Source organism: Hetaerina americana, unplaced genomic scaffold, assembly GCF_022747635.1.
Source record: "Hetaerina americana unplaced genomic scaffold, ioHetAmer1.1.p SCAF_3, whole genome shotgun sequence".
Classification (NCBI taxonomy): domain Eukaryota; kingdom Metazoa; phylum Arthropoda; class Insecta; order Odonata; family Calopterygidae; genus Hetaerina; species Hetaerina americana.
The window spans coordinates 6,367,334-6,391,214 of NW_027286874.1; the positions used below are offsets into that span (position 1 = coordinate 6,367,334).

The following is a 23,881-nucleotide window of genomic DNA, read 5'->3' on the forward strand; positions in this document are numbered from 1 at the left end:
AAGACTAATCTAGTATCACAACCTACATTTTCTATGACTATCCGATGACATTCGTCTTACGCTTTACCCTCTCTTCCGTTTCACCGGAGATCGGGATTGGTGCGGTGGCTATCGAACTGGCTTTCCACCCAGAGGGCTCGGGCTCAAATCCCGGCGGTGCTGAATATTTTTCAGAGGTATCTCGATCACTACTTGAGGTGCTTTGTGGAGGGCACTTCGAGTGAGTACGCCGTCCATCGGATGGGACGCTAAGCTGAAGACCCCTTGGCGCCTTTCGGAAAGAGTAGACTAATGCCGACGCCGGGTTTCTCCCCACCCTTCATCCTTTCCCATCCATCCCCTATGGCGCAAATGACCTCAGTAGTCGGTCGCCTCCCCTAAATACTTCTACTACAACTACTCCGTTTCACCTCTCTCTTTTCGCGACATTTTCCAACATATCAATGTTAACCAAAATACTGAAATTCCCGTTCAAGGGGGATCGGGATGGTTAATGTACTGGCTTCACACTCCGAGGGACCGGGCACGAATCCAGGCGGAGACAGAATTTTTCAGTGTTAATCAGATCCATACTTGGGGTGCAATGTGAAGAGAGCACTTTAAGTAAGCCATCTGCACCTTTACTCCATTCCCTGAATATCCTAACCCCTTCCATATTACTCCTACCTATTCCAAATTTTTCAAATGAGCTCAGGACTCGGTCACTCTCCTTAAGAACTGCTAGAATTCCCATTCGAAGGCAACGGGGCTACACATACCGGTTCCCGTTAGATCTCCGATATTATGCCCGGTTGGAGGATGAATTGGTAACCTGCATACCCATCTTCATCGCGTTGCTCTTGTCCCACGCCTGAAAGGGGCAGGCTGTTAAAGGGACTGTCACAATGGACCAGCATGTCTAAGTACTCGCGGTTCCTATCCAAGTCTCACTCCGATCACAAACAACAATAAACTCACCCAATCATCAAACCGAACGGTACCATGGTTCCAGTTTCCCTTTACTGGGTAGGCAATAGAAAGATCAATAGAAAATACAAATTTTAATTGTTCTCGGGATAATTAATCCCTTTTCCCAATTCATTCTATGTTGCCCTTTTTGTGCAGACTCCACTCTCCTCTGTCACACATTTACACATCGTTGCACAGATTATCCTCAGTTTCTGAGAATTCTAACTCTTCCCGTGACCTGAGATAGTTTCTTGGACCACATTCCCGCCCGAGACTTCCCCATTCTACCACTTCCCCTCCCATCTCTGTCTCTCAAACCATTTCACTGTCCTTTCCGCTCTGCTTTCGTGCTTCTCCACCCCCACCACCGCTCGCGGTACATTTCCTTCCGTTTTATCCTTCTTTCGCCTTCCTCAAATTCATTGCCTCTCGAGGTGAGTCCTCATCCGCCAAAAGAGAACTCTTCCTCTCCAGCCCTTCTGCGTTGTCCTTGCTCAAATTAACCGGGTTTTGAAGACGGCCTTTCTTTTATGCTTTCCCGATGGTCCACGTATCCGATCCGTTCCTCAACATTGGGATATTTTCGCGCACTGATTGCTCCCGTGTCTGGGGCCACTTGTCCACCGGGTACTCTCGTTTGCTTAAACGGTTCCCCACTCCCCTTTCACCACATTTTACGAGCTAAGCACGAGACTTTTGCGCTTTGGCGTGCCTCGAAATTCTTCTTTCCGAGGTGTTCTGGTGGTTTAAATACGTTTTGAGTGAGTGAAATCGATTCTGTTATCAGAACACTCAGTAGGGTACCTGATCACAAAAAGGACGATCCAATTCGTTAGCGCCGGGAGATGAACAATGAAGAAGACATCGTTGTGTGTGTATATATATATATGTAAATATATATATATATATGTATATATATATATATATATATATATATATATATATATATATATATATAATTTCGTCGACGTAACACGGAAGTGTTGAATAATAAAGTGGGCAGCAACAAACAATAAAGAACACATAAAAAGATCACTCACGCGTTATTTCTTGACCGTTTCGACGGAATTCATATATATATATATATATATATATATTTCCATTGCAGTAATGAGATTATTAATCGAGAGGAATATAGAACACAACCAGGAGGTATTTGCGTGTTTCGTAGATTTCGAAAAAGCGTTCGATAGATTGAATTGGGAAAAACCAATGAGTATATTGAAGAAAATAGGAATAGATTGGAGGGAAAGGAGGCTAGTCCGCAACCTGTACATGTCTCAGACTGCTCAGGTACGAGTGGGGAACGGGGAGTCCGGTTGGGCAGTGTTAGGAAGAGGTTTAAAGCAGGGTTGCCCATTATCACCGTTGCTGTTCAACCTGTATGCAGAGGAAATGATTAAAGATGCATGGGAAGAACTGGAGGTAGGAATGAAAGTGGGCGGGGAATTCGTAAAATCAGTTAGGTTTGCTGGTGACCAAGCTTTAGTTTGTCAGTCAGCCAAGGGGCTGCAAGCATTGCAGAGTGAATTGGAATTTCAGTGCGACAGATATGGGATGAGAATCAATATTAATAAAGCAAAGGTTATGCGATTTTCTAGAAAGAAAAAGGCTAAGCTTAACATTAAAATAGGAGGGCAAAAACTAGAGCCGGTAGAACAGTTTACGTATCTCGGTAGTGTTTTGGACCAACACGGTCAAAGTAGTAGGGACGTAAGGAGAAGAATTGCGCTAGGCAAAGAGGCTTTCACTAGGAGGAGGGAATTGATGACGGGGACGTTGAGTAAGGATTTTAAGAAAAGACTCGTAAAAACTTTGATATGGTGCGTAGCTATGTACGGCGCGGAAACGTGGTCATTGAAGCAGGAGGATAGACGTAGACTGGAGGCTTTTGAAATGTGGGTGTGGAGAAGAATGGAGAAGGTGAAATGGACAGAGAAGAAAACAAACGAGGAAGTACTTGGTAGGGTGGGCGAAGAGAGGGGTTTGCTCGGAGCAATCCTATGGAGGCAGGAAAAGTGGCTGAAGGGGGTATTGACTGGCAGAGGGATGTTGAAGGAAATAAGCTTAAGGAAAAGGGATAGGAACACTTACTAAGGACGAACACAGGAGAGGTGGGGAATGCGGAATCGAGCAAATCACAAGCGCAGAAATGAAATGTCGCAGTCGCAACGACCCAAACTCAAGAAAATGTAGATATTAGTGCACCTTTTTTGGCGTTTGACGATTCAATGATGTCGTCAATGCTGTATAATCTCGACAAATTCGATTATATCCTGGGAGGATTAGGAATCGATACCGTCGAGCCTCGGCAAAGGCTGAATTTGTGATGACAAATTACCCCAATAATACCGATTTCAAAAATCGAAATTCTTTGAGGGCGTGACGTCGAAATTCGTCTTTGTCAAGTGTCGACGTCTCCGTTTCTGTGCAAGCCTTCCAGAACACATTTATCACACAACGCAATTTTATCTCCAAATAAAAAGAGACGGGGTCGCAGAGTAAGGAACCCTGAGGACGGCGAGAATCGAGCAGGGGCTCTAAAAATAAATCGTTTTCCTTTTTTTTTCGTCTCCCACGAGACGAAGACTCCATTACGTGGGAGCCTCTCTAACACTTCGACGACGCTTTTGGAGCCCAAGGCGAAAGACGATGATTAGACTTAAAAAAAAGTACCATCGCTTTTCTCCTTCAACCCCATCGCTTTAAGGAAGATCCCACAGAGATTCGCTCTCCGAACGTCTTATCGCCGGGGCCTTTCATATACACACCCATACAAATATATATATGTATACATATATATATATATATGTATATATATATGTATATATATATATATATATATATATATATATATATATATATATATATGTACGTACGTATCTGTGTGGAAAGCCAGCGATAAAACGCTCGGTGATGCGCGCGCACTCACACGCACACACACACATGTATACATGCATAGTAGTGCACGGGCTAACATGGAGCCTGCAAATAAATATTCTCCGGCCTCAATCTAGCGCCTGCGTGTACGATGGCTGGCTGGCAACAATAACACTTTACGATGGGAATAAATTCTGGTATTTACGACATACACGCCGGCTCGAGCTCACGGGTTTAAATTCCGGATAGGAGGGCCCAATGTGAAAATATATATTTATCACGCGATCGCACATACATTGACTGGCAATGACAGCCCAATCAATCAAGATTCCCATACTCCTCGGTTAAAATCTACATTATTTAAAAGTAATATGTATTTATCGCTCAGTCTTCTGGCAACCGGCGGGCTTCATTCGCAACACTTCAGAACCGCCATCCCGACATGACGCATGATCATAACCTAAATCGCGGTCTGTAATCAAATTGCCTACTTTCGCGAGAGTACCATCCTAATCGTTTCGCGAAAAACATTGAACAATGCTGAATAGTCTTGTTTAAAATTAAAGAAGAATTTACGCAGAAATGATCTCCTTTTTCAAAGCATCACAATTGTTGTTTTAAAACTGATGCTCAGTGCGGATACAACACGTCGATACTCATTGGGCATGAAGTCCATGCTCTCCATCTGCACCCATCCAAACACATCAATGCTATACTTCCCATAGATAGAGGCGCAAGAAATTCGGTTTAAAGAGGATAACAAACGAATGCGACGAAGGGAAAATGCATACCGACTTCAGCAGAGACGTGCGTCAGGGCGATCAATTTCACGATACTTCAAAACTCGACCAATCGATTTCAACAACCAATCTTTCGTGATCATTTCACATCAGAAATTTAAAAAAAATTAATACGCCTAGTCTTAAGGATTCAAAAACAATGCCACTATACCATCATGCCGACAATGCATTCATAAATTATCTGAACTGGTGAATCGCCGTGAATTGTCAGGATCGAGTGGTGACTCTTAAGGACATGTCCGTTTAAATGCACTAGGAAATCCACTGGAATTTAAACTGCTGCCTCTTAGCTGAAAGTGAAATCATTCTTCTAACGCGCTACTTAGGTCAATAAACAAGGGGTACGTTGAACGTACCTTAAAGCTGAATAGGCTACTCAGGGCACGAATTGAGGTATCCGATTACGAATCCCGGTTTAAGAGCACAACAGTGATTTACAATGGGTTATGATTTTTTTCAATCTTTTATATTGCTCGCATCTTGTGTGCACACAAGTGCGTAATTCTCCTTGATGAGTCACAGTCGTGGCAGTTCTCCGTTGTTCGAACCACTTCCTCCTCAAATGGAATGCTAATTGAAGGCGCCTCATTCTAAAGTGAGTTTCTTTCTTTTGACTAAACCACGGAGAAATTTCAAGAGCTAATGACAATTTTGGAGATGAGGGGGGGGGGGCACAAAATTTACTCAAAAAAACACGCTTGTTTTTTTCCTCCACATTTCTCTCCCGAGCATTTGTCATCTCATTGGGCAATCTTCTTGGTCTAATCGCGCGCCGCTGTCGCATTTAAGTATTTAAAATGTGGTGCCCTGCATTATAGCTTCGGTCCTTCCTGACAAGAAGCATCGAACGAGCGATGACCTGCCGAGAACGAGGACTGATCTCCCTAATCAAAGAGAAGGGGGCGTGTCGTTCTCATCAATGGACTCTCCATCTCTCTGCCGCCACATTCCCGATTAGCACACCAAATTCTCAACTTTCCAGAAAAAAATAAAATTCCCCTCTTCTCGTTTCCACCTAGGGTATTTCCCGACTGAGTGGTCAGCATTCGAGTGAGAGAGACAGAACCAGTTAATTCGAGCGAAGCAAGCGGGAAGAAAGTCTGAAAGGATGGGGGTCCTCTCCATCCTCCCATCAAGCGGGAGAACACACGTGGATGAGAGAGAGCGTGAGTGGGGGGGTTGCATGTGGAGGTGGGGGTTGAGGGCGGGAGAAATGAGGGGAGGGAGGCGCCGCGGAAGGGAAAGAGATCGATGATCGCGCCGGAGGATGTGGGCGGAGCGGGAAGCAGCGTGCGTGTGTGTGTGTATATGAAGGGGGGGAGTTGTGTGGAGTGAGGAGAGTGCGTTAGATGGAGGAGGGGACACACACACAGGTGGAAGGGGGGACAAAAGGGACGGGAGGAGGATGAGCAGGCAGAACTAACTCACCTCTTGTTCGCCATCTCCCAGAGAGGGGAGAATACCAGCAGCTGGCGGCGGAGGACCATTATTCGGCGCGGCGGACGGCATGTGGAGGACGATGGTGTCGGTGGTGCACTGGTGGTGCCCGTTGGTGCATTGGGCGAGGCCCCTAAGTTGGGGCCGGAGGGGTAGGATGCTGATGAGGAGGAGGGTCACCAGGGCGATGACGAGGGCAAGGATAGGTAACAGGGGGACGGAACGGCGACGCGGTGGTGAGGTCCCTTGGGCCTTGGGGGCTGCAGAGCGGAGGTCGCCCGAGGCGGCGGGGGGAGGGCAGCGGCGGCGAACCAGGGCGGGGCGTTGGAGGCGATCGACGAGGGTGGTGGTCAGGCGGGGCGCGATGGGGGAGCGGACCGCGGGGATCAGGGCGGGGGCGGATGCAGACGGTGGTGCCGACGGAGGAGGGAGGTCACGGGGCGAGACGGGGGCGGGGCGGAAGCGCTGTGACGACGCGGAGGGCCGAGGGGGCTTCGGCGGGGCGGGCCGGCGGGCGGCGGCGGTGGCAGCGGGGGCAGCGGCGGCGGGGGCAGCGGCGGCGAGGGAGGCTAGGGGGCGGTCGGCAGCGGCGGGAGGAGGTGCCGGAGCGAGGGGGATCAGGGTGGATCCGCCGGCCGGTTTGGGGCAGCGGAGGGCGGAGGAATAGGGGCAGGAAGAGGAGAGGTATGGGCAAGGAGGAGGCGTGGAGGCGGAGAGGTGGTGTGGGGAGGGGGATCTGGAGAGCGGGGGGGTAGGAGGGAGAGGCCTTCGGGAGGGGGAGAGGGAGAACGGGCAGGAGGGGCCGGCGTCTCTGGTGGGCAAGGGAGAGACTCGATTCGGAAAGTCGGAGCTGATAACAGGGGTGGGAGAGGCGTTTTTGAGAGAGTGGGTAATGTGAGGGTTATCGGGGGCGGAGGATGCACAGAACGGCCGGGGAGATGGGTTGATGGGGGTGGGAAAAATGCGTTTCGTTCGAATGGGTGAGATGCGATTCGTAAAGGTGGAGTCGGAGACGGGGGGAGCGTTTGTAGGTGATGGGGAGAGGCGTCGGGGGTTGTCGGGGGCGGAGGAAGGGCAAATGAGCCGGGGAGAGGGGCAGAGAAGCGTGGGAGAAGCGTTTTTCGTCGTCGGAACAGGAGCCGAAATCCGTTTCGGAACGGTGGAGTTTGGGGCGGGATATTGGGAGGAAGGTAGCGGTCGGAGGTCGTCGGGGGCGGAGGATGAGCAGGTGGACCGAGGAGGGGGGCAGGCGGGGACGTCAGATGGCACAGGGGTGGAGGCCGGAAGAGGAATTGGATGGGAGTCTGAGGGTGAACGTGGGGCTTTAACCGAGGCCCTCGGCGAGGGCGTCGGAGGAATCGTCGACGTCCTCGGGAGGGCAACGGGGGGAAGGATGGGGACGGGAGGCGCAGGGCGCCTTCGTGGTGCAGGGGGGGCAGAGAGGCGCGGGGAGCTGCGTCGGCTGCTGCGCGGGTGGCAGGAGGCCGAGGAAGACCTTCGGCGAGGACTCTGAGGCGAGAGGCGAACCGAGGCCTTCCTGAGAGAGAGGGCGCGGGTAGGGGGCGGGGAGGGTCGGGCGGGTTTGCCCCCGGTCGGCGGCGGTGGCGGAGCTGGTGCCCTCCGCCTCCTTGTGGGGAGTGAGGAGGTCCTCGAGGGAGACTTCTGCACGGAGGAAGTGGCCTTGGAGGCGGAAGGCGTCCTGGGGGTGAGGGGAGACGACTTCGGAGGTGGGGGCGGTGGTGGCTTCTTCTTGATGCTGGCCGAAGGTGTCCTTATCTTCGGGGGTGGAGGACGAGGGGGTGGCGTTCGGCGAGTGGGGGCAGGAGGGGGTGCAGGGAATCGCGGCGGGGGCGGTCTCGGAGGCGGCGGAGGGGTGCGGGAAGAGGCCGAAGGGGAGGGGGAAGAAGGCGGAGGGGGACGAGCGGGAGGCGGCGGCTTCGGGGGTGGAGAGATAGAGGGCAGGAGGTACTCGGTCCGGGGGAATCGGCCGTAGTTTCCCACGAGGGGGCGGGAGGGAGCGATTTCCTTGGGGACGTAAGGCGCGGGGCAAGGAGAGTAGAAGGTGGAGGAGGCGTGGGGCGGAGGGGTGACGAAGTAGAAGGAAAGGATGGGGGATAGGTTGTCGTCCGAGGACTGGGAGGGTGAGGAGACGACGAGGACGGGGGGGCGGTGGGGAGGGGTGGGTTCGGAAGGAAGCGGGAGGGGGGCGGGGCGAGGCGAGGGGGGGCGATGATCCAGGGCGACCGGGGGGCGGCGGAGGAGGCGGGACCGAGTCTCAGTCGGCCTTCTCTCTTTCTCACCGTGCGGAGGCGGCCGGACACACTCGGCGAGAGGCAGGAATAGAGAGCGAGGGGGGCGGGGGGAGAAGTAGGGAGACTACGGCGGAGGCCTGTACGGCGCCGCCGACGACAGACGCCGGCGCAGGGCGGTAGCGGCGCTTCGGGGGGGGCCCGCCGCCAGACGGCGAGGCCGCCCCCACTACTCGGGGGGAAGAAACCACAGCCTCCGGCGCGAGTGGCGGTGGTCCATGTCTCCTGGGCGACGAAGTTCCGGACCGTAGAGCACCCGACTTCCTCGCGTGTTAGTGGGGAGAGCTAGCCTTGGAAGCCCCGACACATTGGCGCCCTTCCGCATTTGTATATATTTATCTATATACATATATAATTATATATATATAAATATATATATTAAGTTTTCATGTACATAAATATGCATATGAAAACTTTTCACAGGACTACGGGACAAAATACGGCCCTAAATCCTTTATAATAATAAAAAAAGGACAGATCGCAAATGCGGAAGCGGTAGAGAGCGCAATTCCGGAAGCGAGAGCCCTCTATGCGGAGTAGAGAGGAGGGCGGGAGGAGAACTCGTGGGGTGAACCGACCAACCGCCAACCCACACGTACACTCTACTATAAAAAAATGTAATAACAAAAAAAAACAAGGGCACAGGGGTGAGAAGGGGGTATTAGGAGGTTCGAGGTAAGCGTGGAGGGAGGGAGGTTAGGGCGAGGCCTTTGACCCTTGCCGTAACCCCTCCAAAAAATGGGAAAGAAAGGGAGAGAGAAGAAGCAAGCACAGGAGTCGTCGGTCTGCCTCACGGAACCAACCCGCCCCGGCCCCCCTCGCGCGCGCAAACACACACACAGCCCCCTGCCGGCCGCCCACCTGCCACCCTCCTGCGCTCAAACGGAGGGAGAGAATGAAGGTGGAATGAGAGAGCCTCCCGATACTACTGCACCCCCTTCTCAACCCCCACCCCCTCAACGGAAATCACCCTTCCCTGCGGCGTGTTTGGGTGGGTGGGATTTCTGGACGGAGTCTGGTGGTGACGGGATGCGTGCGTCGCGGGAGGATTTTCGACACGGAAGAAACTCGGCGAAAGCACGGCCGACGGCAAAGGAATGGAAACGCAGAGAGGGGGAGCGAAGAAGGATATAATGGGAGGGGGCGAGAAGACGGTTGGGGGGTTGCGGAACCAGGTGGGGGGGCGAGGAGGGGTGGCTAAAGTGGTGAGGGCACCGTGGGTGGAGGAATGAAAAGGGGAGGGGAGTGTAGGCAAGCAAGCAGAGGGGGGAAAGGGTTTATGGCGATGGGGAGGGGTGGAGCACCTTCTGGGGGAGAATTAGGTATGGGGGAGGTTTTGTTTTCAGGGTCGGGGAACGCGGAGGGGAGGGTAAAGGAGGGGGGCGGGGAAGGGAATGAAACCGAATCTATAATGACCATGGACGGTAATGGCCACGGGTTATCCTCCAGTTGGCCACGTCAAATAACCATGCCCTCCAACTACTCCCTCCCGTCCCAACCAAATCCCTAATTCCCACGGCGCAACCGCTAAAAAATACACATAAAATGACCAATTCAAACAAAAGAGTGCACGTGCAAAAAATGAAGGAAATGATCCGACGACTGTCGGGAAATGGAAGCCACCGGAAAAAACGAAGAATCTCTTTGATATGTTACTCCGAGGTACTGCTCACCCTATTCCGCAACCAGGGAATTTGCGATTAACCTTTCCCGGAAACGAATGAATTTGATAAAAATCCTGATGTCTGCATCGAATACTCGAATATAATGAATATAAAAACATAATCACTGAGTTAATTAATGTAATCTTTAATGCAACTACTAGCAGCTGTATCCTTCGGTTTCTTTCTTTTGCATTTTTAAATTTCCATTTTACTGAATCTTCCCCTGCAAATCTGAAAATCCTTAAAGGATCTTTAGGTGAGAGTTCGGGGTGTTTATTTTTGGTTAAAAGTCATCCAAGAAAGTTAACCCTTTTTTGCATTCATAATAATTGTCTATTGATTTCTCGAAGTGTATTACTTCATGTGACTGCCAAAGATAAAAGACAAACCATGTTTGGATGCTTGCCGATTTTTTATATGCATTTACTTTTTCGTTCAAAAATCTTCACAAATCTAGGGTTGATGTACGTTTACGTGAAACAAACTCAGAACTAGAACACCACCGAAATAAAAATCGTCCCACTTTTGAGATTCTTGGGTAGTCCCCCAGCCACCTTCATCATTGTATATAAATGTGTGCGCGTTTATGCTCTCTCGTGACTGCTTTTATATCATCTATATAAAATAAATATATTTATAGATATTAATTTATATAGAGATTTAAAACATAGAAACAGAAAGAAAGGCTCCTTACTTCTCCTTCCCTCACCCCTTCCCCGAACATGTCCTCTCCGCTCTTCCCCGAGAACGTCATTTTGATGATGACGGTCGTGCCGTCGAAACGTCAAAGCTACAGATTAGTAAGTACTCGTATATAAGTGTCCTTTTTTGTGTTTCTGTGTTTTAAAGACTAAAAGAGGGGAGAAAGTTAAGCAAACGAGCAAAGGGAGGGAACAGGATAGGGATGTTGGACGTGATGAAGGAAGGAAGGAAGTGTCCAGTGATGAATAGGGACCTGATGTAAAGTAGGTTGCTGGATTGTGTTTTGTTAGTAATCACAAAATATTTATTTGGTAGTCATATCTATCCAAAAACCTACCTTCACCGGTAGATTACCTTATAATAAAATAATTTATACGTATGTATATATATATATATACACACACACACAAATATGATTTCGTCGAAGTAACACGGAAGTTTTGAATAACAAACTTGGACAGCGGCAAACAATATAAGAACACAAAAAGATCACTCACACGTTATTTCCTGATCATTTCGACGGAATTCAGCTCCGTCTTCATCGGAAGAAATAGAAGTAACATTACTTCTATTTCTTCCGATGTTACTTCGAATGTTACTTTTTTGGTCTAAGTTCTTTACTATACAGTTCTTCCATATATTTCTTCCATCCGTCTTGGATCTTTCCTGTATCAATTATTATCTTACCCGACTTATCTCTAACTGTTACCATAGATCTTCCTTTCTTACTTCCCGATAAAGATTTAACTTTGCTTCACAGCGCACCAATTTCACCCTTTCTCTGCAACCTTCCATATCCTCACACTGCGCTTTCCACCATGCTTTCCTTGCCCTATTTGTTGCCCGCCTAAATTTATCGTTTAACTCTTTGTACTTCATTTTGCCTAACTCCGCGTGTACATTCTTCCATTTTCTCCTCTCATCCATCTTTGTAATCATCTCATCCGTGATCCATGGTTTTCTATTCCTTTTAGCGTTAACGGCTCCAATAGTGTCTTTTGCGGCTTTAGACAACCCTTTCTTGATACTTTCCCATTTTTCTTCGATAGTACTCATCCCTATACCATCCTCCATAATTTCCTCTACAGCTTTTTGATACTTCTTCCTTTTTAATCCATTTAATGCTTCTATGTTCCATTTTCTAACCCGCCGCCCCTGCCTTATCTTTTTGAAACGGACGCTACATTTCATAACAACTAAATTGTGGTCAGAGTCCGCATCCGCTCCCGGGAAGCTGTGCGAATTTATCACACTGTTCCTAAACCTGTGTCTAACCAGAATAGAAATTAGCTGATACCTTTATGAGTCACCTGGCATTTTCCATGTATACCTGCGTCTTTTGTGGTGTCTAAACCAAGTGTTGGTGATGACTAAGCCCCGTCTCCTGCAGAACTCAACTGCTTTCTCCCCGCGGTCATTCCTCGTACCTAAACCGTAGTCTCCCACCTCATCATCATCTCTTCCTTCTACCGACCTATTCCAATCCCCTTTCATGATCAAATGTTTCTCCCTGCTGGAACACACGCGATTATGTCCTCTAACTAATCCTATCGACTACTTCCTCGGTGGCGTCTATACCTGAACAATGACCAAGTTCGTCGGTTCTGCTTTTATCTCTACTGGTAATATTCAATTCGTTAGCTGCTCAATGTCGACTACGCTTCTACCTACCTCTTCATTTAATACTATGGCAACCCCTCGTTGGCTCTCGTCCCCACCGCTGTATATTATTCTATACTTATCACTCCAGTAATCCCCGCTATCTTTCCATCTCACCTCGCGTAGACCTAAAATATCTATATTTCCCCTTTTCATCCCTCGCTTAACATTCTCCAATTTCCCTGTCCTCATCTTTGTCCTAATATTCCACGTTCCTATTCTAACTAATTTGGTCTTCTCCTGCTGCGTCTTCTGTCCTGATGCTGTCGGTTTGCAGGACTCTACCCCGTAGTTTGCAGGACTCAAAATCTCTTTAGTGACCATCATATATATCTTGGGAATGATAACTGAGATGGTTTCCCGTTGGCTTCCTTAATGGTGTTTTTAACGTGACACCATCACTTATTGGCCGCCCCTCTGGGGTCAGACGCCATTGCAGCCGCCTCACTGAGGAACAGACCTTGCGTGGACTACCTTTCGTCTGGCTCCTAACCTTCGACCTATCCGGCATGGGTGACCCTACCAGGAGCAATAATTATTACTCCCGCCAGCACAGCTCTAGGGGTCATCGGAACGCACAAGCCCTTCCACCACGTCAAGGTTGTAGTTCGGCGAGGGATATATATATATATATATATATATATATATATATATATATATATATATATATATATATATAAATAATATATATATAATATATATATATATATATATATATATATATATATTATATATATATATAACTAAATAAGTAGGCAATCAAGTAGCGAGGAGTTATTAATGTATTCGAATCATAGGGGCTGACATACGTAAATTATTACACAATCACTTTAGCTCCTTTCATGGGACCATATCGCCCCAGAACACATTAACCCCATCCACCTAACTCCAAATCACCTTTCCCCTTGGCTTTCCTCCACGCGCCTCAAACTACCTCACACGCTCCTTTCTTCCATCATGGCACTCGTTTACAACTGCATAAATTATGAATCCCACCTCTCACTCTCGAGTCCCGCAGGGAGCACGCGGGAAAAAATAAATTCATAACGGGGCGGATCGGCCTCCAGGATTAATGAAAACGGATAAGTTACTTTTTTCAACCATTCTTTTTATTGCTACTGTCTAACTCGTTCCAACGTTCGACATCATCTTCGGGCACAAGATGACGCATTAAAATGTGAAAAACGCGTTTTTAAGCTGGTAATTAAACGAAGAGTTTGAAAAATGAAATATTTTTGGTCTTTAATTTAGTACATGCGAATTTTCACAATTTGAGGCACAATTATAATAATTACGGCAGATTTTAAAAAATTGGCATAATGACTCAATGAACGAATGATAAGTCTAGCCTCAAAGTTGGATGAATATATAGTGCGACTCTATGCTCAAGTGCGGTCCAGGAAGGTCCCTTCTACGACGGATGCAGGTCTGGAGGCGGGCTCGGAGGAGGGGTTAATGGGAGGAGGTTGAGAGGGGAGAGTGCTTGAGAGATAACGGAGTTTGAAGGGGAACGCGCTGAAAGGGTGGGACGAATGAATTGGAATGAAGGGTGAGGGGGAATGAAAGGAGAATGTACACATTACACGAGATACGGGCTCCAGCAGACCTCGCCGGCATAAATCAATGAACAGACTGAAGTTCAAATTGAAAATAAAACAGACCGTCAAAATCTAGAGCACTACCACCTAGTCGTCAAGAAAACCAAGAGGTGTGTCCTAGGGCACGTTTAATACCGCTCAAAGGAATCCTTAAGGGGTAGGGACACGAGAATATAACAAGGCCAAACTGTTACCGCGACCCCACCACTGTATTTCACACGAAAAACCATGGAGGGGGGGGGGTATCCATCCGTCACGCCGACGCCGTAGTGCAAAGGCGCTTCCTTCGCCTTCGGATGAAAATGCCATTCCATTAATCACATAATTTGGCGGGTGGCACGCGGCCTGAAATTTACAAAACCCATTTTGCGGCAAACAAATTATCTTCTTCCTGGCTATTTCCAATGCATGAGAATTGTTTCATAATTCAGGGCCCCCACTCTCCCCTCCTGACGAGATAGCACCCCATCACTCAACTGATGCGCGAATAAACGGGAAAAGGCATCACCCTGCATCAAAACCATGCGTAATCCGAGCAAAACATGAATTTTCACATCCAGTCCAATGGAACTTCGAATTGAAATAACACTCTCCGGGCCGCTTACGAATAAAATTGGAGAATAATGGATGCGGGGAAAGAGGTGGCCGATTGCAATATTGGATTCATCCGATTATCCTTCGACTGAAAACGGACAAGGCCTCATTTAATAAGTTTTTGGACTTTCTTTTTAAATTAAATGAACTCGAAAGAGAGAAATAAAAGGGCACATCACATTATATAGAAGAATGGAGGGGCTGGTTTTGACTATTGCTACTTTATTAATAAAAATATGGTGACTCTTTGTATGCTATCTTGCTGAAAATACAGCGGGACTTAAGTCCACCAGGCGCCCAACACGTTTTTCCCCAGACAAATGCTGCATGGTCCAGGATAAGTGCAAGTTCGAGATTGCGCTCTAAGACTCGCCATTAATTTATTTCATTCGGTTCGAGATGAGGCGCCGAAAGATTGACACGAGTGACTTTTTTTAATAGCACGTCCTCCGGAGACACCGACTCCGGAGATGTTTTTTTTTAAATTTCGGTTTACCTTTTTTTCTTACATATTCATCCACCCCCCACCCCCCTACAGAAGCAGGAGCCGACGGGGATTTCCTCACGTACTGCGAAAGAGGCATCGGGCACCCAATCTCCTCAAGTCGGACCTTTTCTTTTTACTCGTTAATAACACTCTCAAGACGATACCCGCCATCCCAGATTCTTATCCCCCGTTTTAATCACTAATCCCGCTTATTGTGCAAAACAGCGATATGATTCATAAACTCCCCTCAATCGCCTCCTCTTCTCCCATACCCGCGGAATGACTACAGCTCTCGCCACGACGCGAAAGCGGTTTCGCATTTTTTTTATTTTGACGAGAAATCGCCGCGAGGGGTGGAGCGGGAAGAGAGAAGGGGTGGCAGGAGTTAATAACTAAATGCGGGGCGAGGGCGGCAAAGCGGGGTTGGAGGTTGGGTCGAAATGGGTTGAGGATATAGAGAAGAGGGAGGGGAGGAGTGTGAAAGGGATCCGCGGAGGGAGAGAGGGAAGGAGATTGAATGGAGGGAGAGGGGTTGGTGAAGTGGACTTGGCGGAGGGGAAGGATGACGGCGAGGCAAGGGTCGGAGTTCGTGCAATGCCGCGTTGGGGGTTACGGCAATGAAAGGGGAGAGAGGAGGAGGGAGGGAAGCACCAAAAAGATTTGCTTTTGTTGTAAAATACGCTGAACGTTGCCCGTGACGCCATTGTCGGTTTTCTATCAATAATAATTGCGTCGCCCATGACCATTTCACTTTAGGGGCAATCATTGTTTCAAATTCTAGAATCGGCAGAGAATATAAAACCTGGCAGAAAAGCAAACTGAGTGATCTGCAGGCTTTCAAAGCATGCCAGGCGGATAGTTTTAAAATACGACAACGATGCGCACCGCTGACAAAAGAAAGTTATGGTCCTTCAGGACGACTATGTCGTCAGGCGCAAAGTCGACCGTATATTGTAATCCGCGACACTTTAGTGCGAGCCGTCCAAAGCCACAAAGTAAGATCAATTTAGCACGACGCGATATAGTTGACCTAACGTTAAATTGACATCGTAGGCGCTGTGCCTAACTTAAAAGTTTATAATTACTACTCAGTCGTCTTAATACGTGCTTGTGAGAGCTTCACTAACTGCCGAGCTTGATTACTTCACTGATTTGATTATGTTAGCAGCGACAGACGTTAGGCCGACTATGGCGTCGGGTGCAGCGTTGACCGTACTTAGCAATCCACAGCAGCTTTGGGGAGGACTTGACTCGAGCGCCGCGCCTTTCGCTTTGGAGATCGGAGCAAGCGCATACTCATGGGCGCAGACAAGCGAACGGGGAGGGGCGGGTGTTGTTTGGAGTGGAGGGGGGTGAGAGTGGAGGGCAGGAGATGGCGGGCGCGGATCGATACGGGAACGATGGGAAACGGGTGCGGCGGGAGACGGGACGGGCAGACGGTGTGGGGTGGGGATGTGACAGGGGCGAAGGGTTAACGGTGGGAAATGGGCTGGGAGGTGGGGGCGGGGGGAAGGGAATTAGGAGAGAAGGGGTGTGAAGTGTGAGATGGGGGTGCGCGCGAGATGGTATGTATGTGTGTGCGTGGTTGGGGGTGGGGACAGGATATTGGAAGTGGGTGAGGGGACGAGGGGTGGTGGACAGGGGGTTAGGGACAAAGGGGAGGGGAGATTGTTTGGGTGGCAGGGATTCGATAAAATCTCCATGCCCGCCCCGCGGAAATGAAATCAAGTGGCTTCTCTTTGGACGGACGACGAAGTATACGGGGCGGCGGGAAGAGGGAGGGAGAGAGAGAGAGACGAGAGGGAGGGTTGCGTATGAGAGGGATTCACGTGGGGTGGAAAAAGGGGGTTGAAACCAACCCTCTCACACCCCCTTCATTTGCATTCGAAGAGAGAGAGAGAGAGGGAGGAGAATGATAATTCACACACCGCGCGCTGTCGCATTGGAGGAGAAACAGATTTACGGGGCCGCGCCACGACCCTGTTCGGAATGCTCCTCACATTCAAACAGGAGGAGAGCATGCGTCCCTCTAATAAGAGTTACGCGCCCCTTAATTAAAGAACTCGAAGGAGATAAGAAACTAACGTCGCTGTGTTGACATTGCTCATAAAACTAGTTGTTGAGAGCTCGTAACATCCAGTTATGGATTCATACAACAGTAATCGTGTGTTCTTTTAGAGTTTACATCACCCCGACCCATTAGAGCATCATTGGATCATTTCACGACTCGCAATTTTTTCCTGCTCGAAATCGTGACTAAAATCTATAAAGGATCTGAAGAAGTTGATGTAAAAACGCATGAGAGAAATAATATATAGGGTGTAACTATCATTACGGTATCATACTTACTACTTATTGCAATTGAAATTGTCTTGCGCCTTCCATATGTATAATTAATAAATAAATAAATAAATAAATATATATATATATACTACCTTGATCAAAAAGTTCCCGGAATAACCACCGTGTGGCGCTCCCATCGTTCCGATTTGAGTTTTGTTTTTTTTGTTAAATTGGTACATCTGTTGTTGATATTCCCTTCAAATCTTAGTGTCATAACTTGACATTTGCAAAAGTTACGTAGCCAAGAGTACATCTATCTCTGTGTGTGTTGGCGATTTTTTACAATTGCAGAAATGGATTTCAATTTGCAACAACGAACTTGTATTAAATTTTGCGTAAAAAACGGATTTAGTGGCGCACGGACGTTGGAAATGTTGGAAAAGTGTTTCGGCAACGATTCTCTAAAAAAAACGGTCGTTTACCAGTGGCACGAGCGGTTCAGAAGTGGTCGTGAGTCAATCGAAGATGATGAACGCAGTGGCAGACCATCGACATCGAAAGTCGGTGAAAAAATTGATAAAGTAAAAGAAATGTTGGTCAATAACCGCAAATTAACCATCAGAGAAATAGCGGAGGACTTGAACATTGCCTATGGATCCGCCCAAGACATTGTGGTTAATGATTTGGGTTTCCGTCGTGTAGCATGCCAAAAGACCTCAATTTCATGCAAAAAAGAGACCGTGTTGACGTCGGCAAAGACATGATTTGCGAGGCTGAATCCGATCCCACATTCATCAAAAGGATCATTACTGGAGACGAGACGTGGGTTTATGAGTACGACACGCAATCCAGACATCAGGCAAGTGAATGGCGTTCACCAAATGAGCCGAGACCAAAAATACCACGTCGTTTTCAGTCAAAAAAGAAGGCAATGCTGACGGTTTTCATGGATTACAACGGTGTAGTGCATCATGAATTTTTGCCAGAAGGCCAGACAGTAAACAAAGAGTATTATTTGGGCGTTATGAGACGTTTGCGTGAAGCAATTCGCCGAAAGAGACCAGAAATGTGGGCAGAAAACTCGTGGATTTTGCACCATGATAACGCACCGTCGCACAGTGCTATCATTATTCGTAATTTTTTGACGAAAAATGCAACAAATACCATCCAACAGCCACCGAATTCACCTGATTTGGCTCCCTGTGACTTCTTTCTGTTCAATCGAGTTAAAAAACCATTACGGGGAACGCGTTTTAGCAGCCGAGAGGAAGTAATGGAAAAATCGCAGGAAGCACTGATGGACATACCGAAAACCGAATATAAAAAATGTTTCGAGGATTGGATCAAGCGCTGGCATAAGTGTGTTGCAGTCGATGGGGATTACTTTGAAGGGGACAATATAGATTTAGATGAATAAACTTGTATTTTTAATTTTCTGAATATATTCCGGGAAATTTTTGATCAAGGTAGTATATATATATATATATATATACACACATACACAGGCACACTCGCATAAGGTCGAGAGATTCGGGGTTCAAGTCCCGGTTCAGGAAACTTTTTTGCGCGTGTCATCTGCTCGATTCCGCCTTCCCTACCATTCCTATCTTCGTCTTTTATGTATTCCTATCCCTTTTCCTCAAATCTATTTCCATGTAAATGAATATGTGTTCGCCATTTGGCGGGTTTCCTTGTTTGAATATAGATAATTATAAACAAATATCCATATAAAATTATATGGATACATAAATATATGTAAATTATATATATCATATGTATATATGCAGATGTATAATTTATACATACATAAATAATGTTAATGCAATGCATATAATTAATTAATATCATATAAGTTATATATATTTATACATATGTAGATCAATGACATAGAAACACTCACACGAGCAGTATAATATTTAGACGGCTTTCTTCAAGTAAGACTGAAAATTTCGGAGAGAAATCTAGCGGTCAGGGAGGGGAAAAGGGGAATGTGCAGGTAATGCTGGGAGGGTTATAAAAGATGGCGGTTAAGGTTGAGAATTTTAAAAGATCGGAAAGCTAGTATATATGCGTATTCACGAGTTCTCATCTCTATATTGGTGGCTGAATCGGGTAGGGATTCTAGGATGTTAAGGGAGAAACACTGATCGGATGAAAGGTTGAGGGAATTTTATTCATGTGTACACATATACAGACTTAGAGTGAACTGTGTCTTTGCCATTTTCAACGCACCATTAGAAACCCAAATTGGTTTTGGGAGATGACTGCCATTATGAAGGTGTCAAGGTGTCAAATGCATAGCTGCCCACGTAATTTAAGATTTTACTCATTCAATCTAACGGGTACAATAAAAAATTCAAAATGCTGCCCCTACACTGTAAAATAATTGATTAAAACCTCTTTGGTTGGATGGGATGCTCATAACCCCTTGATTCCTTTCCTTTTCCTGGATTGTGGTGAAGTTCCTGAATTCTGAAGGGGAGTGGTGGAAACCGCGTCGCGTACGAATTGTACCGAAGAGGTCCCTGAGCACCAACGAAGGGAGAGAGAGCGTGGGGGTAGGAAGCGATACGGGGCCTGAGTTGAAACGAGAATGGTATTCCAGGGAAAGAGGAACATCTTCTAAAGAATAAACTCCCCTTCCTGACACACACACACACATCCATATATATATACTACCTTGATCAAAAATTTCCCGGAATTTATTCAGAAAATTAAAAATACAAGTTTATTCATCTAAATCTATATTGTCCCCTTCAAAGTAATCCCCATCGACTGCAACACACTTATGCCAGCGCTTGATCCAATCCTCGAAACATTTTTTATATTCGGTTTTCGGTATGTCCATCAGTGCTTCCTGCGATTTTTCCATTACTTCCTCTCGGCTGCTAAAACGCGTTCCCCGTAATGGTTTTTTAACTCGATTGAACAGAAAGAAGTCACAGGGAGCCAAATCAGGTGAATTCGGTGGCTGTTGGATGGTATTTGTTGCATTTTTCGTCAAAAAATTACGAATAATGATAGCACTGTGCGACGGTGCGTTATCATGGTGCAAAATCCACGAGTTTTCTGCCCACATTTCTGGTCTCTTTCGGCGAATTGCTTCACGCAAACGTCTCATAACGCCCAAATAATACTCTTTGTTTACTGTCTGGCCTTCTGGCAAAAATTCATGATGCACTACACCGTTGTAATCCATGAAAACCGTCAGCATTGCCTTCTTTTTTGACTGAAAACGACGTGGTATTTTTGGTCTCGGCTCATTTGGTGAACGCCATTCACTTGCCTGATGTCTGGATTGCGTGTCGTACTCATAAACCCACGTCTCGTCTCCAGTAATGATCCTTTTGATGAATGTGGGATCGGATTCAGCCTCGCAAATCATGTCTTTGCCGACGTCAACACGGTCTCTTTTTTGCATGAAATTGAGGTCTTTTGGCATGCTACACGACGGAAACCCAAATCATTAACCACAATGTCTTGGGCGGATCCATAGGCAATGTTCAAGTCCTCCGCTATTTCTCTGATGGTTAATTTGCGGTTATTGACCAACATTTCTTTTACTTTATCAATTTTTTCACCGACTTTCGATGTCGATGGTCTGCCACTGCGTTCATCATCTTCGATTGACTCACGACCACTTCTGAACCGCTCGTGCCACTGGTAAACGACCGTTTTTTTTAGAGAATCGTTGCCGAAACACTTTTCCAACATTTCCAACGTCCGTGCGCCACTAAATCCGTTTTTTACGCAAAATTTAATACAAGTTCGTTGTTGCAAATTTAAATCCATTTCTGAAATTGTAAAAAATCGCCAACACACACAGAGATAGATGTACTCTTGGCTACGTAACTTTTGCAAATGTCAAGTTATGACACTAAGATTTAAAGGGAATATCAACAACAGATGTACCAATTTAACAAAAAAACAGAACTCAAATCGGAACGATGGGAGCGCCACACGGTGGTTATTCCGGGAACTTTTTGATCAAGGTAGTATATATATTAGTCTCTCTTGAAGAAGGCCCCTGAGAGGGCCGAAAGCTCGAACAATTTACCGTGTAAGTGTTCTTTTATATGTGTCTATTCTTTTCTATTTGTGTTATGTTGTGTCAGCCCATTATATATATATATATATATATATATATATATATATATATATATATATACATATATATGGATGTGTGTGTATATATACATATTTATTTCTTTATTATTACTAGGTAATCTACCGGTTATGTTAGATTTTTGGATGACACAGCCACCAAATAAATATTTTGTGACTCCTAACAAAACACAGTCCAGCAACCTACTCTACATCAGGTCCCTCTTCATCTCTTAGTACTTCCTTTCTCCCTTCATCCCGTCCAACATCTCTATCCTGTTTCTTCCCTTTCCTCGTTTGCCTAACATTCTCCCCTCTATTACAGTCTTCTACATCCCACTACCGATCAATTCGACCCTCATCCATTTTTACTGCCTCCTTAGGATTTTTCCCAACAAACCCCTCTCCTCGCCAACCATACCAAGTACTTCCTCGTTTGTTTTTTTCTCCGTCCATTTCACCTTCTCCATTCTTCTCCACACCCAAATTTCAAAAGCCTCCAGTCTACGTCTATCCTCCTGCTTCAACGACCACGTTTCCGCGCCGTACATAGCTACGCTCCATATCAAAGTGTTTACAAGTCTTTTCTTAACATTCTTACTCAACGTCCCAACGTGTTTCAACGTGTGAAAGCCTATTTGCCTAGCGACATTCTTCTCCTTACGTCCCTACTACTTTGACCGTGTTGGTCCAAAACACTTCCGAGATACGTAAACTGTTCTACCTGCTCTAGTTTTTGCCCTCCTATTCTAATGTTAATCTTAACCTTTGTTTTATTAATATTAATTCTCATCCCGTATCTGTCGCACTGAATTTCCAATTCACTCAGCAATGCTTGCAGCCCCTTGGCTGACTGATAAACTAAAGCTTGGTCATCAGCGAACCTAACTGATTTTACGAAGTCCCCGCCCACTTTCATTCCTACCTCCAGTTCTTCCCATGCCTCTTTAATCATTTCCTCTGCATACAGGTTGAACAGCAACGGTGATAATGGGCACTATGCACTGCCCATCCGGACTCCCCGTTCCCCAACCGCACTGGAGCAGTCTGAGACATGTAAAGGTTGCGGATTAGCCTCCTTTCCCTCCAATCTATTCCTAATTTCTGCAATATACTCATTTGTTATCTCAAAAAATGCAAAAATGTTTGTGTGTATATGTATATATATATATATATATATATATATATAAATGTCTATATATATATATATATATATATATATATATATATATATATATAGACAACTATATATACTTAGGTTACCTTGATAACGACAATCGTCTTTTGAAACCACAGTCCGTTTAATATAATTTATTACATTTTGAGTGTGAACGATTTCAAAGCAGCAGTTCATTTTCATTACGGTACGTTCCCACAAAGTCATGCCTGTAAATGTTTATTATTAATGAATTGAAATTATATTTTATCTATGAAAGAGCAATTATCATGAATATATGGTATGCTTGAGCAGTCTTGGGCGATGGTGATACGTGTAAAAAGTCGGAAGCAATCACATCGAAGAAGTATTGTAGGAAAATAAAACCAGAGCAAAGAAATTGAATCTTGGTTTAAAAAAAGATGGAAAATCATAATTCACAACACCAGTTCAAAGAACATAACTGAAACATTGGTAAATGTTTGAACGACTACGAGAATCATTTTTAAAGGAAATGTAAAGTTCGCCGTTTCCTGCACCATTCGTTTATATTATGTAAGGCACCTCAGTTTTCAATCATGTGAGATACATCGAATGTAAGATGCTAATTTAAAAGTGAAGAGAAATATAGTTTAAGAATGAATGCAAAACAAATGCTCAAACAAATACCAACGATTAGAATACATATATCTAATCGAGGATGATAAAAAGCCTTTCCTCTGTGCGAAATATTACTTCAAACCGAAAGGAATATCGTCAAGTATCTGTAATTGCTTGGAAACTCCAAACGCCTTTTGTTTTGTTTTGCCTGAAAGACGATTAATGAAATAAATGACCATTATTTCCTCACATCGACATAGTCCATGCTCATAGCCCATATGAGATGTTCTAAAAATGAAAATGTTAATCACAGCTGCTCAACAAATTCAATTAGGTAATGGGTGCGTACCGTTATTTAAAATTATCTTAACACATAAACATCCTAATTTGGATACTTCTAGGAAATTTAATCCACTGGTAATGGGAAATATATGCTGGGTTAAGAAGTAACCGCGGATCTTTTCGAGGGAAAGGAAGAACTTAGAACATCTTACAAAATATATCTGGAGGGAATCATGCACCAAGTGTTTGAATTCATAGGAAAAAATAATTGACGCCAATAGTAAACCCCTCGGAACCAGTACGGTATATGTGCGGACTTTTGTGTTGGTCCACTCTATTATATTTTCTATTGAATAAGTGTACTTCTTTAAATGGTTC

At 45.9% G+C, this 23,881-nt stretch overlaps 1 protein-coding gene across 4 annotated transcripts in view; it reads right to left on the reverse strand.

Moving 5' to 3' along the window:
• Evi5 (ecotropic viral integration site 5) overlaps window positions 1-23,881 on the reverse strand; it is a 294,495-nt gene that overhangs the window by 142,632 nt on the left and 127,982 nt on the right. For 2 of the 4 annotated variants that reach the window (XM_071587726.1, XM_071587728.1), the window contains exon 1: window positions 6,057-6,104. The exons of 1 other annotated variant lie outside the window; for it this stretch is intronic. In XM_071587726.1, the coding sequence (XP_071443827.1) occupies window positions 6,057-6,070 (14 nt within the window). In that variant the 5' untranslated portion in view covers window positions 6,071-6,104. Of the gene's footprint in view, window positions 1-6,056; window positions 6,105-23,881 lie in introns of those variants that run through there. One more of the 4 variants, XM_071587729.1, reaches the window with a different exon arrangement.